This window comes from Sinohyriopsis cumingii, chromosome 4 (genome assembly GCF_028554795.1).
Source record: "Sinohyriopsis cumingii isolate HCF-2022 chromosome 4, ASM2855479v2, whole genome shotgun sequence".
In the NCBI taxonomy this organism is placed as follows: Eukaryota; Metazoa; Mollusca; class Bivalvia; order Unionida; family Unionidae; genus Sinohyriopsis; species Sinohyriopsis cumingii.
Genome location: NC_142964.1, coordinates 3,268,029 through 3,289,823, shown reverse-complemented (window position 1 = coordinate 3,289,823; position 21,795 = coordinate 3,268,029). Strand labels below are relative to the sequence as shown.

The window sequence follows — 21,795 nt, the reverse complement described above, 5'->3', positions numbered from 1 at the left end:
ATTCTGGAAGATGTGTGAGTGGAGACATCAAATTATGCCTCCTGCAAGTCCACACTGATTGCTTAGTCTCCCAAATGGATGGCACTCAGAACCTATTGTTGTGTTCCATCATGAACACAAGAGCATAAAAGAGTTGATTGCATGCGCTTAAGTTGATGACCATGTGCAGAGTACCGTGTTTATAGCTGAGGGAAAATGAGCAGTGGACTAAACATGATACCATGTCAACTGGAAATCATTTGTCCAGTCCATGTGTCATCAAAGATCTTTCCCATTCAGCAGCAAAAGATTTGAGTCTTCGCCCTGCTGGGATCTGTGATAAGGGGGACATGAAGGTATTTCGTTTGAAATTGGGAGGGTCTCATGGAGCGAAATGCTAGACAAAAAATGATCGCCCTCTCTGTGCCTCTTTTCTACTTATTTCGGGAGGACTTGTGGTGCCTGACAGTTGTAATTCATTAGGACTGCTTCCAAGTGGTTTGTGCTCTACGGATGTCCCTGCAAAATCTTGTGTTGATTACTTTACAAATCCCTCCACTGTAGCAGAGACTGTAAGGGATGGAAAGAAGGCATCCTTGGTGGCTTGTTTATGAATTCCATCAACCTGATCATTAAAGAGGAGATTATATGATTAAGGTTGCAAGTGAAACTTGGCCTCTGATGATCTTTAAGAGAGGTGGAGGTAGACAGCATTGCATATCATTCCACCAGTTGTAAGTTCATAGTTGCTATTATGGCAAGGGCAATAATATGTTGAGCTTCTATATTTAAGTAGCCATTCTTTAAACAGGTTTCCAAGCATATCTGGTGAGGTTCAGAGTGGGAGAAAGTATGATGTGTTAGACCTATTGAAAGATCATCATAGATGCTAGATCCAATGTTGATCCCATGGTCATGATGTTACGAATCAGTTTAAATCACAAATTAAAAGTTAAACTAGAAACCACAAAATGTCTATGATGTCGGGTACATATAATTATGTCATGACTGTATAGTCCGTAAATTCAAACCTAAAACTGCAAGCTGTATGATATGTTATATATATATTTTTTGTTTCATTGCAGTTTGAAAAAAAAATATAGTTCAACTATTATTATAAAAACAAATTTTTATTGGCATTAAGTTAAATAATGATTAATATTGGATTATATTTCCTTGGAAAAACAAAAAGAGTCAATGTGACTATAATTAACAAACAACATCAATCTGTTCATTTTGCAATACATAAATGTGTTATAACCATTATCTAATGACAAATATTAATTGATATGACCAGAACAATTATTTCCCTTCTGCTGCTTAGCAATATAATCTAGCAGCAGCAACCTACAAAATTAAATAGATATTACATTTCTGTACAAAAGTTTTTAAACAAATGAATGGGGTTTTGCAAGAAATGCTGCCTTAAAACATATGTAGATTACCTTTTGATTTGTCTCATTAAAGTCTGGGCCAGTGAGAATTTTCTCATCTGTAGCAATGCCATCCGATATCAGAATAATACGGGGCTTTGTTGTAAGGTGTGACATCTTCAAATTCCCACCTGCAATTTCCAAACAAAGCTCCTAAAATACAGTTATTTTAAGATATTGTGTGTTATAATTCACGTCCTGCACTTTTGACTGTCATCTGTACAATGTGTATTCCTTTTGTTTTCATAACAATTACTGCTTTTAAGTCATGATTTACCAAATTGACTTACTAGTGTTTCTGTAAAAATCTGAAAAATGTGCAACAATCAAATCTGATCAGCAATGAAACACAACACTGTATTAAGATGGAGCTTTTAACATATTAGCAAGAGCCATCTTTAACAAACTTAGTCACTGTCACTTTAGTATAAGATTATTAAAAAAAGCATTACTGAAAAATGTGCAAAATTTAAATATATGTTAGGTTTTGGTGTGTCAGATATAAAGTATAAATCAAAGCCATGTTCTCAATTGATCCCCTCCCCATGGTCCTTTAAGAGCAAGTGTCCTTAATATGTAATTCTTTACTAACTAAGGTTTTGCCAAATAAAGAAATGAGTATATTCACCTCTTGCTGTGATCTCAGTTGAGGCTAACATAAGGCCAAGTCTTAACGGGGATGGTCCATCAGGAATTATGTTCTCTGGAAACAACATAATGTATTGCTAGCAATATGCATTTCACAACCAAACAAAATTCATATTTTTGAAGTTTAAGTATACATGTCTGAAGCATCTGACATCTTAAAAATGCTTTGAGACAGATAACAAATATTACAAAAAATGTATATTCATGTGTGCATATGTGATATTAATGTATATGCATATTTGACTATGCAATATCAAACAGATTAAAGGAAATGTACAGAATTACATCAAACATACATGTAATTAAATAAGTAATAAATAACAAAAAATTAAGAATGAACTATGCATGCTTAAGAGATATTTTAACCTAACTTTAAGATCATGACCATGCATATTTGATCCTATCTTGAAGATCTTGACAATGCATATTTGATCCTATCTTTAAGATCATGACCATGCATATTTGATCCTATCTTTAAGATCATGACCATGGATATTTGATCCTATCTTTAAGATCATGACCATGCATATTTGATCCTATCTTTAAGATCATGACCATGCATATTTGATCCTATCTTTAAGATCATAACCATGCGCATTTGATCCTATCTTTAAGATCATGACCATGCATATTTGATCCTATCTTTAAGATCATGACCATGCATATTTGATCCTATCTTTAAGATCATGACCATGCATATTTGATCCTACCTATAAGATCATGACCATGCAGTCTGAAGTTTAGGTACATTTATAGCCAACAAGGGATTTGTTCTCAGTAACAGCAAAGAAGTTAATAATAACACAATTAAGTAAAAAGTGAACACTAACATCTGCAAATTAATTTCAGATGGGTAGAAAGAATTATTAGAAATGGGAATTCAATACACAAGAAATTAGAGAAAGACATGTATCATGTGCACTGCCTAATAAGAAACAGGTATGTTGATATATACACTGACACTTCCCTCAGTCAGCCTCTCTGTAACATTGTCAACCTTAGCAAATGGGTTCCTATATGACTTTTCTCAGAGTATTCAAAATTTTATACACTTGCTGATTCTACAGAACAGTCAAAACTCTGGGTCCCTATAGAGTCTACTGTAGGCACATTTTTAGGACATTGTATTTTATTTGTACATACTATATAGTGGGACATTTTAACTGTACACACACATACTGTATAGTGGGACATTTTTCTTGTACATGTAAGCACTGTATAGTTGGACATTTTATTGTACATGTACATAAAATAACATGACATTTTACTGTACATGTACATACCATATAGCAGAACACTGTACTGTACATGTACATACTATATAGCAGGAATTTTTATTGAATATGTACATACCATATAGTGGGACATTTTACTGTATATGTACATACCTTATAGTGGGACATTTTATTGTATATGTACATACCGTATAGTGGGTTGTTGCTGTTCTAGGGTTTAACGCCATTTTTCAGCACAAGATAGGCTATACATGGCGGCCAGTATAACTGGTGGAGGAAGAACACTGGAAAACCCAGGGAAGAACCAACGACCCACGAGAAGCTACTGGCAGGCTTTCCCATGTACCACTGTATAGTGGGACTTTTTATTTTATATGTACCTACTGTATAGTGGGTCATTTTAATGTATATGTACATATCGTATAATGGGACATTTTACTGTATATGTACATACCATACAGCAGGTCATTTTAATATATATGTACATACCGTATAGTGGGACTTTCTATTGTATATGTACATACCATATAGTGGGACATTTTATTGTACATGTACATACTATATAGCAGGACTTTTTATTGTATATGTACAAACATATAGTGGGACATTTTATTGTATATGTACATACCGTATAGTGGGATATTTTATTGCATATGTACATACCATATAGAGGGACATTTTATTGTATATGTACATAGTATATAGCAAGCGAACATACTATATAGTGGACCATTTTTAGCAGTGGAGAAATTCAAGTGATTTAGTGATCACTGAGTGTGATGACACAAATAAATCAATCAAAATTTACCACCTTAAAGATTATAACCTCTTTAAATAGTATGACCATTAAAAACAGCAAATATAAAGCAAAGCACAAATGAAATAACTGGAAATTAAAGCTGGATGATCTTGATCAATATTTAAGAAAAGATCACTACCACACCTATAACATCCAAGACTTTCCCAAAGTCATTAGTCAGATGTTGTAGAATAGAGTTTTTCTTGCCAAAACAGACAAGGGCCAGGTTCTCCTCTAAACCATGTTCTATGGCCGCCTTCTCAAGACCTGAAAAATTTCAATATTTTATAGATTTCTATCACTGCAAAGTATATATCACTAATTTCTCTATGTTTGTATACAAAACACTGTGGTTTCTATATGTTTGTATTAAGTACTGTGATTTCTATATGTTTGTATATAACACTGTGATTTCTATATGTTTGTATTAAACACTGTAAAGTATATATCACTGTGGTTTCTATGTGTGTGTGATGTATAGTATATATAACACAACATGTTTCTATAACACTGTGATTTCTATATGTGAGTTTCTCTGTGTGCATTGTAAAGTGTATATCACTAGTTTCAATATGTTTTGGGTTTTTTATTTTATCACACATCAAAACATGAAATTCATTTTGTGCTGATGCTCTTGGAGTAGAGTGTCTTGCGCTGGGACACACCACAGTAGACTACCTGGTCTGTTCTAATAAGATACAAACCTGCACACTTCTGGTCCAACACAAATATCAGTGACACTGTAACTCTCATTTCTAAAGGTACACCAAAACTTGGATTATCTGGACTTACTGAGAAACACTGAGTGTGTCTTGATAAAATATAATAATGAAATAAGGATTTTATTTACTGAAGATATCATAGATACTAAACAATGAAAAATATGGATAACTGGTTAATAAATTAAAAATCGGGATAGCTGGTTAATTTATGTCTGTGATTTACTTAGCTACCAAGAGAATACATATCCCCAAACTCAAATAAATCTTACAGTAATTAATGACTACCATCTTTGCTGAAATAAACATAATTCAAATAGACCCCTGAGAACATTCTTCATGTTCAAAAGAGGCAGTGATATCACAGAATGGCTGACAGTGCAGACTGACAAATGGAAAGTTGTAATGCAGTCATGGTCATTACAATTATATTTATCAAATAAGAAGCTCATGACAACTCCCACCACTCACACTTTAATAAAACCTACAGAAGCATTTATTCATATAAATTTTTCTGATCGTAAAACCACTCCCCATGCTTTGTAAACTTTATTAGATTTGCCCACTTTCTTATCATTGAAAAAATACTGTATTTTGCCCTTAAGCACAGTTCTTGATCCAACCTGACTGAGTTAACCCAACTGTAAATGGGTACGAGTATTTGTTAGATAGGTTAACCTGTAATGGATTGGCATGCTATCCAATGTGGCATCAAATACTACCATGTTCTTTCTGCAGTAAAACTTGGAAAAAGCTCTGGAGCCTATTTCTCAAAGTTTGAGCAGCAACTTCAAACTCAAACTAAAAACCACTAAATATAATATAACAATATTCAAAATACATAATGATCATTAAAATCAAGTATAAAATAAATATCAAACAATGGAAACTCCTTAAATTTATTTTAATCTAACAATAAATTATTCTTATGAAAGTTAAGGAGTGTCAAAAGTTTGGAATTCTGATACTGGGGTTCAAATTTGTGCTCAAACATTTGTTTGAGAATAACTCTCCTCAGGCTCGTAAAGTAACTAGGTTGCTGAGGAAAACTGTAACATTAATATTTTTCTATGACCTGCCTTATACATACCATCAGTGAATTCTATTATCCCCTGGGTAAGCTGGGAGAAGACATTTCCCTTCATACTGTGAGAGCAGTCAATACACAGAACTGTATCAAGACCCTGAGACTTGGTGTCAGTGCAGCTCTTGGCTGTCAATAATTTAAATATTTTATTAAAACAGTCACACTACAGTCCACAAATAAAAAAAATGTGTTTAAACAAAAGGTTACATTTATCATATATCATGAATATTTTCAAAGAGACATTCAAACTGATAAAAGGCTACAGTATTAACTTTGTTACATTCATGCTGATAAAAGGCTACAGTATTAACTTTGTTACATTCATGCTGATAAAAAGCTACTGTATTAACTTTGTTACATTCATGCTGATAAAAGGCTACTGTATTAACTTTGTTACATTCATGCTGATAAAAGGCTACTGTATTAACTTTGTTACATTCATGCTGAAAATAGGCTACTGTATTAACTTTGTTACATTCATGCTGAAAATAGGCTACTGTATTAACTTTGTTACATTCATGCTGATAAAAGGCTACTGTATTAACTTTGTTACATTCATGCTGATAATAGGCTACTGTATTAACTTTGTTACATTCATGCTGATAATAGGCTACTGTATTAACTTTGTTATATTCATGCTGATAAAAGGCTACTATATTAACTTTGTTACATTCATGCTGATAATAGGCTACTATATTAACTTTGTTACATTCATGCTGATAAAAGGCTATAGTATTAACTGTGTTACATTCATGCTGATAAAAGGCTACAATATTAACTTTGTTACATTCATGCTGATAATAGGTTACTGTATTAACTTTGTTACATTCATGCTGATAAAAGGCTAATATATTAACTTTGTTACATTCATGCTGATAATAGGCTACAATATTAACTTTGTTACATTCATGCTTATAAAAGGCTACTGTATTAACTTTGTTACATTCATGCTGATAAAAGGTTACTGTATTAACTTTGTTACATTCATGCTGATAATAGGCTACAATATTAACTTGGTTACAGAAACATGAATGAAAAATGTACATTTATGTTTTGCTACCAACATGTAAGTGAAACTGATTATAATTCTTGTCACAAATGGGCAAAATCTATGTGAATTAGTACCAGAATGCAAGCACAAAATATACTGACAAATTATTTATATATAACACTCACAAACAGTGACAAATTATTTATATACAACACTCATTTTAACTAGTATACATGTCTAATTTTCTCTGAATGATCATAATTAGTCAAGTCTACAAATTCTGCAATTAATATGACAACATGCTCAGTCTGAGTGCTCTATTTCATCACTCTCATATTCCTCTTTTTAAATTTTTTAAGTACTGTTGATTTGTCCTTTTCCTGATACAAATATTTTGAGGTTTAAAAAGAACCCTCTCTTCTAACATCTAGTCATACAATATTCATCAGTTACATCTATAATTTTTGTCTCACTTCACACCTGGTGTCATTTTATTTAAAGTATAGACTGGCTCATTAACAAAATATAAAAACAAAATATGATGAAACTGTGAAACAAGTTTTCAAATTAAAGAAACTTGTCTGTTTTCTTGGAAATGTGTCATACACAGCTGCTATTTATAGAAAATAAGGAAGCATATGCAGGTCTAAGATGGACCAATATACTCTTATGCTATTCATAAAAAACATTCATCTTTTTTGTAATATAATCACATTTATATGATGAGTGGGATTAAAGAGATCCTGATCTGCAGGTGCATTATGCTACAGCTGATCAGGATCCTTGTTGTTTGCAGTTTGACAGTCTTATAAATGAGTATATATGGTACCATCGAAGAGGAAAACTTAAACAAACGTATTTATTTACAGCAGCAACTGGATCTAAACCAATTACAACATGCACTGTCTCACTTAAACTATTTAAATATCGCAGACTGTAATTTAATTTTGACATGTTTGTTTAAATAAAATTCAAATAAATTTTAACACAGGTCATATATGAGCAGTCTTATGAATCTTTTTGTGTATGTCCTAAAAATAATGTTCCTTAATATAAAAAAATGATCAGTGTTTGCTGTTATTATAAACAATTCCAACTTACATGCAGTAGCCCATTTTAGACCACCCAGATTTATTTGTTTGCTTTTTTAAAGAACATGACAATTTTGTGATAAAATTTACTGTATAAAGTTGGTGGTATTCCCAATATTTGAGAGTTTTTCATTGATACACAAAGTATTTAAAAGATAAAATCATCCAAACCTTTTGCTGCCTCTTCCTTTACTAATGTTTTTATTTCACTCTCATCTACTTGATCTTCTTCCTCTTCATCTACATCTGAAACTGTGAAATAAAATTAACAAATATAGAGGTATCTTAGGAAAATCACATAGACTGTTTCAATCCATCCATCCCACCATCCATCCATCCATCTACTGTATTATGCATGTGAAAAATATATATTCTTTTATTTATGGACCATAATACTTTCTGTGTAGTAAAATTGTATTTATACTAGCATTTATCATTACAATGGCAAGAAAATGTTGTAATACAAATTCTAAAACACAGATAACAACCAGACAATGCCAGGGTGGCAATAGATATTCCCCAAAATCTCCAAAGTTTGCTTTGAAAATACTAACATGTATGATTATTAAATGTCCTGGGAAAGAGATGCACTGTTCTGGGTTTGGTTCCTATTAAACGTAGTCACTGTATACCCTTTAATGACATCTATTTTTCAAAATTCCTATTTTCTTTTTCTTTTCAAACAAAATGCTAATTAAAGTTTGCTTAACTGCTAGATAATACATTTAATTAGGTTCTTTTGTAAAGAAATTTAATCTCTTACATCAATTATGCTGTATATACACACAGCATTTAGCATTATTTCAAGGTTTTTATCCTCAAAGTAATCAATATAACATAATCGCAAATTACTCCAAGCAATACTGCAGCTTTGAAACACACGTTAAAAAATGTGATGTCCCTATGCGAAAGAAAGTAATGCATAAGACAGTACTAGAATAAAGTATTCAGCATAATAACCAAACCATGTGCTTTAAAAATGATCATCTGTGTAAATTTCATCTAGTCAAACGTCATCAAAATAATCGCATACTGATGATGACTCACCTGGAATATGTATAAGATAGAAGAGTTAGCTTCCTTTGTTTATACTGACAGCTTTCACTTGAGCAGCTTACTCACTATTCTGATATGGTGAAGCCCAATAAAGCCCACACCACAGAACCTTTCTTGAGTCTCATTTAACCCATAAAGTAATGCGGAAAAGAGACAAACATTTGAGTTGTGCTAGTTTCCAACCCAAAAAGTGATGTTGTAAAGAAACAACAGGTATGAGTGTAGCTAGTTTCTGACCCACAAAGTGATGTTGTAAAGAAACAACAGGTATGAGTGTAGCTAGTTTCTGACCCACAAAGTGATGTTGTAAAGAAACAACAGGTATGAGTGTAGCTAGTTTCTGACCCACAAAGTGATGTTGTAAAGAAACAACAGGTATGAGTGTAGCTAGTTTCTGACCCATAAAGTGATGTTGTAAAGAACCAACAGGTATGAGTGTAGCTAGTTTCTGACCCATAAAATGATGTTGTAAAGATGCAACAGGTATGAGTGTAGCTAGTTTCTGACCCATAAAGTTATGTAATAAAGATGCAAGTTGTTTGAGTAGTGGTAATTGTCAAGAAAATTATGCATTCGAGATGGCTTTAAGCAGCTTCCCTCCCCAGGACATATTATGATAAACATACAACATATGCTGGCTTGTAAGTAGGATCCTACTACAAACAGCACAGACCCTGACATAATGTTGCATAATGCACTGGCAAATCAGGGTCTATGTTGTCTGTTCTACTGATGAGTCACAAAAAATTGCACGGACCAAAATCTGCTAATGTATTATGTGATGGCAGATCTGGATCTGTGTTGTTTTCAGTCAGATAAGACTTACACAAGTATATATATCACTCATAAAAATGCAAGTGTTAGCTAAAAAGGGTGCCCATATTAAGGTGTGTTATATCTAGTTCTGAAAACTCAAAACTTCATTCAGGTTGATTAAATCACCACTGGTGGAATAAAAGTTAACATATTTATCTGTCCATAACACAGATCCATTTACTAACCAAATATACCATCACAAAAATATCTACATATAAAGATTTATAGCAACTGCTAATAATAGTCACCAATGGGCATGCTTTGAACACAAGCAAATATCATATGTGGTTATGATGTAAACAATTTATGCAATTCAGTGGTCTAACATACCTAGGATACCTCTACTAGAATGCCAGGCAACCATTTTTCCCAATCTGAAAGCCAGGCTGCACGTTAAAAATTGTTATTAAAATATGATAGTGTTAAAAATTAGACTGGAATTTTTATATATTTTCAAGCAATGAGCATTTGATCTGGGTATCAACAACAGGGTACCCAAATTATGTTCATATGATTTCACAGCTGAATGTTGAATGAAAGTTATGAGTAAGAAGTAACATTAATTCTTATGTGTCAGGTACTCATTATCCAATCAACTAACCTCAGTCCATACTGCCAGAGTTGGATGGACACTGGTTTAACCCTAAAGAAACAAGACTTGTCAATGTTCACATTTTAATCAACACATTATCATAAGACAGCACATCTCTGGCTTCATGTAGCGATTGCCTATAATCTAGTATAATTACTCTTCCTTACTGGTGTGTTGATGAAATGGGCACTCACAATGGAGCAGTTGCTCCTCTTGGCTAATTAAGCTAAAGAATTATAAGAAATTTAACAATCAAATCAATCATAACTGTTGTTGCATACCAGATTAGTTTGGAAAGTTTATTGTTCTCTGACTGTTTCAAAACTTGATTAATAGTACTGGATTAACAATAATGTAAACTGTAACGATGTAAAACACATATGAATAAGTTTCTGGTCTGGTTGCCAAGTACTAAAAAACTTACAGGAAACAATATACTGTAAAAAAAAGCAAACTGTTTTATCATCGTACTGATTTTAAAAAATTTAATAAATTAAATAATTGTCTAAACCCCTGCAACACTTTCGATTTTCAGAACTGATTATGAGCTACAAGTATTATGACTAATTAAATCTTAACTATATACTAATTATATGCTAACCATAAATAAGACAAATGTTGCTGAATAATTCTGATTATGGCAATTTTGAGGAAAGTGCATAGTTTGAGCTTTTGTGATCAACGGATCCATTCTCAATGGCAGACAATACAAACAGATAACAAATACTAACACAAAATCCTAAACTAATTATCTACATGTAATAACATACTGTTGTTTTACTGAAACTATGTACATATTCTGTCAGTTAATTAACTAACCTTAGGCAAATTAAATGAAAAGAGTGTTATTGCAAAGTTGAAATATCTGATTTGCCCAAATGAAAATAGTTTAATATAGGATTAAATGATCATGGTAGGGTATTTATCAATGTGTAAATTTTACCTTATCACTCACAAAGTAAATAAAGTCCAAAGGACTTTTTGTTAACTTTGTGAGTGATTAGATAAATTTACACATTGATAAATACCCAGCCATGATCATTTAATCCTTATAATTCCAATTTACTTCCTTTCTAACATCAGATCAGCAGATTTAATCAACAAAACATTCACTTTTATGTACATTGAAGTTTTCTTTCATTAGCCTCTTAACTGCGATATAATACATAGCCTTATCTTCGCTAGCCACGATTCCTCAATCCTTTATGCAGTGATATGTCATAGCAGGTCATGCCAGTGATATATTATGATCATTATTTTAATATAAAATAAAGGTTGTAAAAGTTAAGCCAGGAATATTCATCTTCTTTCCAAAATTTACGCTTGCGAATGGCACGTGTTGTTATACCAATGTTGTAAATTTTTATGCATTTTCATCTTTCGAAAGCAAAATCCTGTCCATTTTTAATGAGATCCCTTGATTGACATATGACCCTGACCTTTAATAACAACTGGTGTAACATGTTGCCGAGGTGAAATGATTTCCGAAGACTGGCTTGTAAAGCCTACCACATGCCTTCTTCAGCAAAAGGGGTGAGTGGTGGAGTGCAGGAAGGTCTGTGCAATTACATTGTTGTAACTTATAATGGTCCATTTTAATCTGGGGTTTGTAGAATTTGATTGGAAATCACAGGAGTGTGTGAGTGGGTTTTGTTGTTATTATGATTAGGGTGTAAGGTGTTTATACAGGTAAAATTTCACATCATATGACATGGAAACTGGGAACTAAAAGTAGTCAGCAGAATTTACTGATGTGTGAAAAATTCCAGATCAGTATCATGTGATCATTTAAATCCAATGAAATTGCAGAAAATGTGTTCAATTCATACAAATTGGAATTATAGCATATTGTATTTTGCCTTTTTAGACTGTAACATTAGATATATATATATTACAATATCTCGGTTTATGTTTCTTGCACTGCCTCACCAATTAAAGCAAAGAATGTAATATTCACTCTTGCATATTATTTATAGCAATAGAATGTAATATTCACTCCTGCATACTAATTATGGCATTAGAATGCAATATTCACTCCTTCATACTATATATAGCATTAGAAAGTAATATTCACTCTTGCATACTACATATGACTTTAGAATGCATACTATATATGGCATTAGAATGCATACTATATAGTGCATTAGAATGCATACTATATATGAGATTAGAAATTATGTTTCTTGATTGCAGGTCATATGTCCTCAGAAAAATAGATACTTCCATCACATTTTGATAATCATAACATCATGTTTCCATATAAATTTTAAAAGACTTTCATGGCACACAAAACCATTTGGATTTGTTTTTCCTAATTTCCATCTTTTTTAATGTACTCTCACTAGTTTGTTTATTTGCATTTATTTTCATGCTATAGAAAATGGAAAATAAATCACTTTCCAGGGTTGACCATAATGTTTTGCCTATATTTTATTTTTATTAAATTTTTTCAAAGCTAACCTTCTTCTTCCTCTGAAACAACTTCATCTTCTATTTTTCTCATAGGCTTACTGAAATATAATGAAAAGGTACAAGTTATTAATGCATTTGTATCAGAAAGTATAATTGTCATACTGAGTCAATAAATGGGTACCAGTCTAGCTTCTCATGCTGTGAGAGGGGTGGATGTGCAATGGCAAAGTATTATCTCATGAGGTGTTATTAAAAAAGGTGCATGTGTGCTCAGTGTACTTGTAATACACTAATACTTTAAAGAAAATGTTGTTGTTGTTCTAGGGTTTAAAGCCATTTTTCAGCACAAGATAGGCTACACATGGCGGCCAGTATAACTGGTGGAGGAAGAACCCTGGAAAACCCAGGGAAGAACCACCGACCCACGAGAAGCTACTTGCAGGCTTTTCCAGGTACCCACACTAACCTTAAAGTAAATAAAGAGTGAGGTGATTCTATATTAAACACTCATTAAATAAATATAAGTACAACTTGTACATCACTATTACCCTACCAATCCAAAAGATGCAGTCACTGGGTACAATTACGACACAATACAACACAATAAGCTTAGCACACTATTACCCTACCAAAATAAGTACTGGAAAGAATAAATGTGTCCAAATATGACACAGTCTCTGGGTACAATTACTACACAAATAAGCCTATCACAATGTTACCCTATCAAAACATGTAATGGAAAGAATAAATGTGTCCAAATATGACACAGTCACTGGATACAATTACTACACAAATAATCTGATCACACTATCACCCAACCAAACCATGTAATGGAGAGAATAAATGTGTCCAAATATGACACAGTCACTGAGTACAATTACAACAAAAACAAGCTGATCACACTATCACCCTACCTACCAAACCATGTAATGGAAAGAATGAATGTGTCCAAACATGACACAGTCTCTGGGTACAATTACCACACAAATAAGCCTATCACAATGTTACCCTATCAAAACAAGTAATGGAAAGAATAAATGTGTCCAAATATGACACAGTCTCTGGGTACAATTACTATACAAATAAGCCTATCACAATGTTACCCTATCAAAACATGTAATGGAAAGAATAAATGTGTCCAAATGTGACACAGTCACTGGGTACAATTACTACACAAATAAGCCGATCACACTATCACCCAACCAAACCATGTAATGGAAAGAATAAATGTGTCCATGTGTCACTGGGTACAATTACTACACAAATAAGCTGATCACACTATCACCCAACCAAACCATGTAATGGAAAGAATAAATGTGTCCAAACATGACACAGTCACTGGGTACAATTACTACACAAATAAGCCGACCATACTATCACCCTACCAAACCATGTAATGGAAAGAATGAATGTGTCCAAATATGATACAATCAGTTGGTACAATTAGTACACAAATAAGCCAATCATACTCTCACCTTACCAAAACATGTAATAGAAAGAAAAAATGTGTCCAAATATTATAAAATCAATTGGTACAATTACTAAACAAATAAGCTTTTCACACTATTACCACAGCTATCCCTGATGATGTGGTCACTGAGTACAATGTCTATATAAGCAAATACACTGACCATACCAATCCCTGATGATGTGGTCAGTGAGTACAATGTCTATGTAAGCAAATACACTGACCATACCAATCCCTGATGATGTGGTCAGTGAGTACAATGTCTATGTAAGCAAATACACTGACCATACCAATCCCTGATGATGTGGTCAGTGAGTACAATGTCTATGTAAGCAAATACACTATTACCATACCAATCCCTGATGATGTGGTCACTGAGTACAATGTCTATGTAAGCAAATACACTGACCATACCAATCCCTGATGATGTGGTCAGTGAGTACAATGTCTATGTAAGCAAATACACTGACCATACCAATCCCTGATGATGTGGTCACTGAGTACAATGTCTATGTAAGCAAATACACTGACCATACCAATCCCTGATGATGTGGTCAGTCAGTACAATGTCTATGTAAGCAAATACACTGACCATACCAATCCCTGATGATGTGGTCAGTGAGTACAATGTCTATGTAAGCAAATACACTGACCATACCAATCCCTGATGATGTGGTCACTGAGTACAATGTCTATGTAAGCAAATACACTGACCATACCAATCCCTGATGATGTGGTCAGTGAGTACAATGTCTATGTAAGCAAATACACTGACCATACCAATCCCTGATGATGTGGTCACTGAGTACAATGTCTATGTAAGCAAGCTTTTCACACTATGGCCATAGCTTAGATCCATGATGATGTGGTCAATGAGTACAGTATCTATGTAAGCAAGCTTTTCACACTATGACCACAGCAATCCATAATGATAAGGTCAATGAGTACAGTATCTATGTAAGCAAGCTTTTCACACTATGACCACAGCAATCCATAATGATAAGGTCAATGAGTACAATATCTATGTAAGCAAGCTTTTCACACTATGACCACAGCAATCCATAATGATAAGGTCAATGAGTACAGTATCTATGTAAGCAAGCTTTTCACACTATGACCACAGCAATCCATAATGACAAGGTCAATGAGTACAATATCTATGTAAGCAAGCTTTTCACACTATGACCACAGCAATCCATAATGATAAGGTCAATGAGTACAGTATCTATGTAAGCAAGCTTTTCACACTATGACCACAGCAATCCATAATGATAAGGTCAATGAGTACAGTATCTATGTAAGCAAGCTTTTCACACTATGACCACAGCAATCCATAATGACAAGGTCAATGAGTACAATATCTATGTAAGCAAGCTTTTCACACTATGACCACAGCAATCCATAATGATAAGGTCAATGAGTACAGTATCTATGTAAGCAAGCTTTTCACACTATGACCACAGCAATCCATAATGATAAGGTCAATGAGTACAATATCTATGTAAGCAAGCTTTTCACACTATGACCACAGCAATCCATAATGACAAGGTCAATGAGTACAATATCTATGTAAGCAAGCTTTTCACACTATGACCACAGCAATCCATAATGATAAGGTCAATGAGTACAGTATCTATGTAAGCAAGCTTTTCACACTATGACCACAGCAATCCATAATGATAAGGTCAATGAGTACAGTATCTATGTAAGCAAGCTTTTCACACTATGACCACAGCAATCCATAATGATAAGGTCAATGAGTACAATATCTATGTAAGCAAGCTTTTCACACTATGACCACAGCAATCCATAATGATAAGGTCAATGAGTACAGTATCTATGTAAGCAAGCTTTTCACACTATGATCACAGCAATCCATAATGATAAGGTCAATGAGTACAGTATCTATGTAAGCAAGCTTTTCACACTATGACCACAGCAATCCATAATGACAAGGTCAATGAGTACAATATCTATGTAAGCAAGCTTTTCACACTATGACCACAGCAATCCATAATGATAAGGTCAATGAGTACAGTATCTATGTAAGCAAGCTTTTCACACTATGACCACAGCAATCCATAATGACAAGGTCAATGAGTACAATATCTATGTAAGCAAGCTTTTCACACTATGACCACAGCAATCCATAATGACAAGGTCAATGAGTACAGTATCTATGTAAGCAAGCTTTTCACACTATGACCACAGCAATCCATAATGACAAGGTCAATGAGTACAGTATCTATGTAAGCAAGCTTTTCACACTATGACCACAGCAATCCATAATGACAAGGTCAATGAGTACAATATCTATGTAAGCAAGCTTTTCACACTATGACCACAGCAATCCATAATGACAAGGTCAATGAGTACAGTATCTATGTAAGCAAGCTTTTCACACTATGACCACAGCAATCCATAATGATAAGGTCAATGAGTACAATATCTATGTAAGCAAGCTTTTCACACTATGACCACAGCAATCCATAATGACAAGGTCAATGAGTACAATATCTATGTAAGCAAGCTTTTCACACTATGACCACAGCAATCCATAATGATAAGGTCAATGAGTACAATATCTATGCAGCATGATGATCACACTAATCTTGCCAATCTACAGGAAAGAAAGTGTTCCCAAATATGAAATGGTCATTAAGTACAATCATTACACAACATGTTGACCATCTCTTCAAAGTCTTTTTCTGGTCCATATAATTCTATATCTGAATTCAGTGCTCATTTGAAAAGGTATCTTCTCTTAAAATCATATATTAAATTCATAATATATACCAAGTTAAAGCTTTCTGTCCCTTGATTTATAGTTTACTTCAAAAGCACCAGTCTGGTGTCCTAGAGGTTAGCTGTTGTAGGGTTTAATGCCATTTTTCAGCACATGATAGGCTATACATGGTAGCCAGTATTAATGGTGGAGGAAGAACCAGGGAAAACCCCAGAAAGAACCACCAACCCACGAGAAGCTACTGGCAAGCTTTCTCACATACCCACATTAGCCAAATCTGAGACTCGAACCCATGCAGACAGGGGTGAGATGGCAGTGATCCGTAATGGAGAGCGCTTTAGACCAGTCGGCCACTCGGGGCCCCCCTAGTGGTTAGAAAGTCTGCCTTGGATGCAGGAGGTCACAGGTTGGAACCCTGGCCGAGTCATACCAAAGACTTATAAAATAAAAATGGTACTAACTGCTGAATCGCTTGGCACTCAGCATTAAGAGGTCGTGTTAGGACTGGTCAAACTGGTGTCAGGATAATGTGACTGGGTGGGACATCATGCTACATGTCTAAGGCAAGATGCCCCAATGCTAGACATCACTATAAACTGCCACACTGCAGACATCATAATTATATGACTGAAAAACTGTTAAAGCTACGTTAAATCCAAATCACACACACACACACACACACTTCAAAAGTATATTTCATCCTCACTGCTAAGAACATGGGGAATGTGTCGAACATGAAGCTATAAAATTACAAAGAGCAAGCAAAATCTTAATACGCATTTTCAACAACAACCAAAAAACATAAACATCACACAGACAACTGTTTACTTTAAGTGCAATGACAGTAATCTGAATATGTCCCAAAAAATTACTCTACAACAGGATTCTCGTCAAGAGGATTTTGACAGTTGGATTTGAGAACTCCTTCCCTGAGAAAATTTGGGGTTCCAGTTTAGAAGCGCAAGAACCCAATAACAAGACCTTTTTCCTTGCATTAATTCAGGGCATTGTGTATATATTGTTGTGTCACCAGTATATATGTTATCAGATTCTTATTGCTCATTCATTATGAAATATTCAGTATAATTATACAATAATGAAAATCCAAGGCAAGTGGAAAGAGTGATAATTGTGAATGTTTGTGATTTCATCCAATGACATGCACTCCTCACCTATTACAAGGTTGGCCCCTGGGCTCACTGTAGGAAAATCAGAGTACCATATATACTTGCTTATAAGTCAGGTCCAACTGTAAACTGCATAGACCAAGATCTGCTGTCTTATAATGAACTGGCAGATGTGTATATACGCAGTTTGCTCAGAGTAATTAAAAAAACAAACAACACAGACCCTCATCTGCCATCAAACAATGGCTTAGTGGGTCTGTATTTACGCAGTTTGCTAAAAGTAATTAGTAAAACAAACAACATAGGCCCTTATCTGCTAGCGTATTATCTGATGGCAGATCAGGGTCCATACTTTTTGCAGCTGGAAAAGACTTATAATCAAGTATACATGGTGATCACATATACCTTTGGTTTGGCAGGCTTGACTCTTTAGGTTTTGTAGATTTAGGTGTACTGTGTATAACTTCTTCACTTTTCCCATTGTGATTAGTTTGATTTGGACTGGATAGAACAGGAGGCTGTCCATCTCGCAAATAAAGACGATTGCCAAGTTTTCCATATTCAACTCTTTTAGGTCGTGGATTGCCCAAGTGAGACTCAGGGTCTCGCCTATTGTCATCCATTCCATGATCATTTTGGTACGAGGAACTTGCTGCAGTTTTGTTGTTCTGTTGCATCTGTAACCCACTCGGAGTGAATTTTGAAAAAAATGAAAACCGATTGTCATCTTCTTGACTTGTGTGCCTCCCAGGCTTCAACTGTGAGACATCAATGGGTTCTGATGTTGAGTCAGGGTACAGATCTCTCCGATGATCTGGCAACCTTGAACCAAAATTTATGCCATGAGAGAAATCAGTCCTTTCAGGAGCTTGTTGAGGAGATATAGGATCTGTATATCCTCTGTAATGCTCATCTTCATGGGGTAAAACATGTTTTGTCGACTGTTGCAAAAGGTCAGTTGATGTCCTATGATATGTGGAAACTCCCTCCGACTGCTGAGTAGAAAATCTTCCTTCCGATAGTCCACTTTGAAAAGTTCCCCTTGACTGCTGAGCAGAGGAAATCTCTTGTGATAATTGTTCCTGGACAACTCTCTGTGACTCTAGAATTGAAGGGATCATAGTGCCTTGGTTCACCACATCTGGAGACCCCTGAATGGTGGGCACATTTTGGAGAAACGATTTTATTTGCTGCATCTCTGACATTAGCTGGTCAACCTTCATGGTCAGCTGCTCCAGACCTTGGTTAACTATTCCATACTGGTCATTTTGTGACCTCCTCAGTTCCTTTAGCTACAAAAAAAAAAACTAATTAGATTTTTAATGCATTTGTGCTTTGAAAAAAATAAACTACTTTTGAAAAGTAAATAAAAAGTGCTTGTGTTTCAGTGTAATTTGTATTTCTACATTTTTGATGGTAATGAGTATATATGAACGAACAATAAAAGCTTAGCTACAACTATAAATAAATCTTATAAGAAGATAAAGCATAAAATAAAAATGCCTGGTAGACATCAACATTTAAACACTAAATGATTAACATCAATAATTAAAAATTTCTACCAACATTAGTGGACATTTCCCTATAATGCACATACTGTACATATTCCTGAAGACAGTATTTATAATTCAGAGGCTTTTCTTCTCTGCACTTAAGTACTCAACTTCTAAGTAACTTCTGTCAACAAAGAATAAAATTTGGGGTCAACTTAAGCGTCCCTTTAAGCAGGTGTTGCTATACCCTTTTCTCAGTTTTTCACTTTCCTGACCCTTCTCATCACCGATGCATTCTCTGTCTCATTTGCTTCACTGCTGCATGACCTTTGACTGCCTACCCCTAAACCCAGCCTAAACCCATCCCCTAGTCCAACCCAAAATATAGGCAACCAAGACCTACATTTACACAAAATTAGTACAAGTCTTTGATATGAACACAAGTATTATGCTTCAGAAATTTCAGTGAAGTTGTTTTAGGGAAATCAAATTAAATTGTAATAAATACCTCAAGATAGATGCATACATCAGAATAATCACAGCACCAACAATAGCAACAAATGCAATCAAAAGATTTTGATGAGAAAATCAATGGGACATTTACCTGATATCCCAAATTTTCCAGCTCAGAGCCCCAGTTAGGGGCTGCTGTATCCCCATTTTGTAAGTTGACTCTATCCCTTGAGGGAATGGATTTGAAGTCATAGTAATTTCTATCTTGATCTGACATCATTATGATGTTTAAGTCATTAACTCAAGGAACATCAAATCACCCTGAAAAAATTGAATATATGAATATATACAAAACATTCTTTTGAAAATTCTAATCAAGCTTGAAGAAAAAGAATGCTGCATAACACTTTCACAAATATTTTAAGATGTGAATAGAGAACTGCTGTGTATCTAAGTACTGATCACTGGAGGGATGTCTGGTAACGTCTGAACTACTATCTTTATTTGTTCCTACGTAGAAAAATAAAATATTTTCGATAACATATGACAATAAAATACCTACCCCCTTTCAAGAATGAAATGGTCACATATAATTATGCATGAAATTTCTATAGTATTTGTAATGAATACCATAGAAACCACATATTAAAGTGTCATTTAGAAGAAAAAAATATTTTAATGAAGAAATGTAAACCCCTATAATTAAACTTACCGTCTTATATTGAAGAAAAAGAGGCACATGTTTCAGTATGAAAAATGCGACATTTATTGTGAGAATAACAAGGAAGTAAATTATCGGTATACAAATAATCTATATTAAACATTTGTGAACATCAGCAAAATGTTACTAGAAATAAAAGCTATATAGCACTGACATAATTTCTTGAGTTAATTGGTTCAACTTTAACCATATCCTGCAATGTCATATAATTCAGTAACCAGTTCCACTTTCACTTTCAGAACAGCTAACTGTTTAACATTTCAGCATCATGAGAATCAACTAATGTAAAATTGATCCTGAATTCACAAAACTTATTTGTGCAAAATATAAAAATATATCTACACCTTAACCAGAACTTTAAAATAGTTACGCCTTGGTTTTTTTTTTTTTTTTTTTGTCCTTGTTTCCCGACCAAACTTTGTCCTAATAAGCCGCATCTAGTTTTCCCCAATCTATTTAAAAGTCACTTCATTGCTAAACAATAAGAATATGGACTGCTGCAAAGATACCGAATTTCAGTGACAATATCTTCCAAAGTTCGCTGTGAATGAATAACACCAGTTGACACTTGAGAAACGAAAGTTGATCCGTAAAAATGACGCTTGGATTTTCCGCAAGGGAATTAACTCCATGTTTCTTTGGCTATCGACACAATTCAACCCAAAGACAAATTCGGCTCAAGACAATTCTGCCCAACCTGGACGGAAAATAAGAGCATTCGGCCCAACCTGAAAGACAATTTGGCTCAACTCGAAAGAAAATATTTTTGGACAATTTTTATATAATTTGTATATTACCGTATATTTAAAAATTATAGCTTTATCATAACCATGTATAATAATGATTTTTTTTGATTTTTTTTTTTGTCTTTTGGGATATAAAGAAGTATAATGTATGAAATATAGGGAGGTCACCTTTCCCTTGCTAGC

At 34.1% G+C, this 21,795-nt stretch overlaps 1 protein-coding gene across 3 annotated transcripts in view; it reads right to left on the bottom strand.

Moving 5' to 3' along the window:
- Positions 1-21,503, bottom strand: part of LOC149800541 (uncharacterized) — a 72,659-nt gene extending 51,156 nt beyond the window's left edge. The window contains exons 1-9 of one of the 3 annotated variants that reach the window (XM_089954472.1): positions 21,376-21,503; positions 20,297-20,466; positions 18,605-19,491; positions 12,907-12,956; positions 8,154-8,234; positions 5,904-6,026; positions 4,239-4,361; positions 2,041-2,115; positions 1,425-1,543 (exon numbers count right to left, since the gene is read on the bottom strand). In XM_089954472.1, the coding sequence (XP_089810598.1) occupies positions 1,425-1,543; positions 2,041-2,115; positions 4,239-4,361; positions 5,904-6,026; positions 8,154-8,234; positions 12,907-12,956; positions 18,605-19,491; positions 20,297-20,425 (1,587 nt within the window). In that variant the 5' untranslated portion in view covers positions 20,426-20,466; positions 21,376-21,503. Of the gene's footprint in view, positions 1-1,424; positions 1,544-2,040; positions 2,116-4,238; positions 4,362-5,903; positions 6,027-8,153; positions 8,235-12,906; positions 12,957-18,604; positions 19,492-20,296; positions 20,467-20,857; positions 21,132-21,210 lie in introns of those variants that run through there. The other 2 variants (XM_089954473.1, XM_089954474.1) reach the window with 2 other exon arrangements.
- Positions 21,504-21,795: the final 292 nt, after the last annotated feature.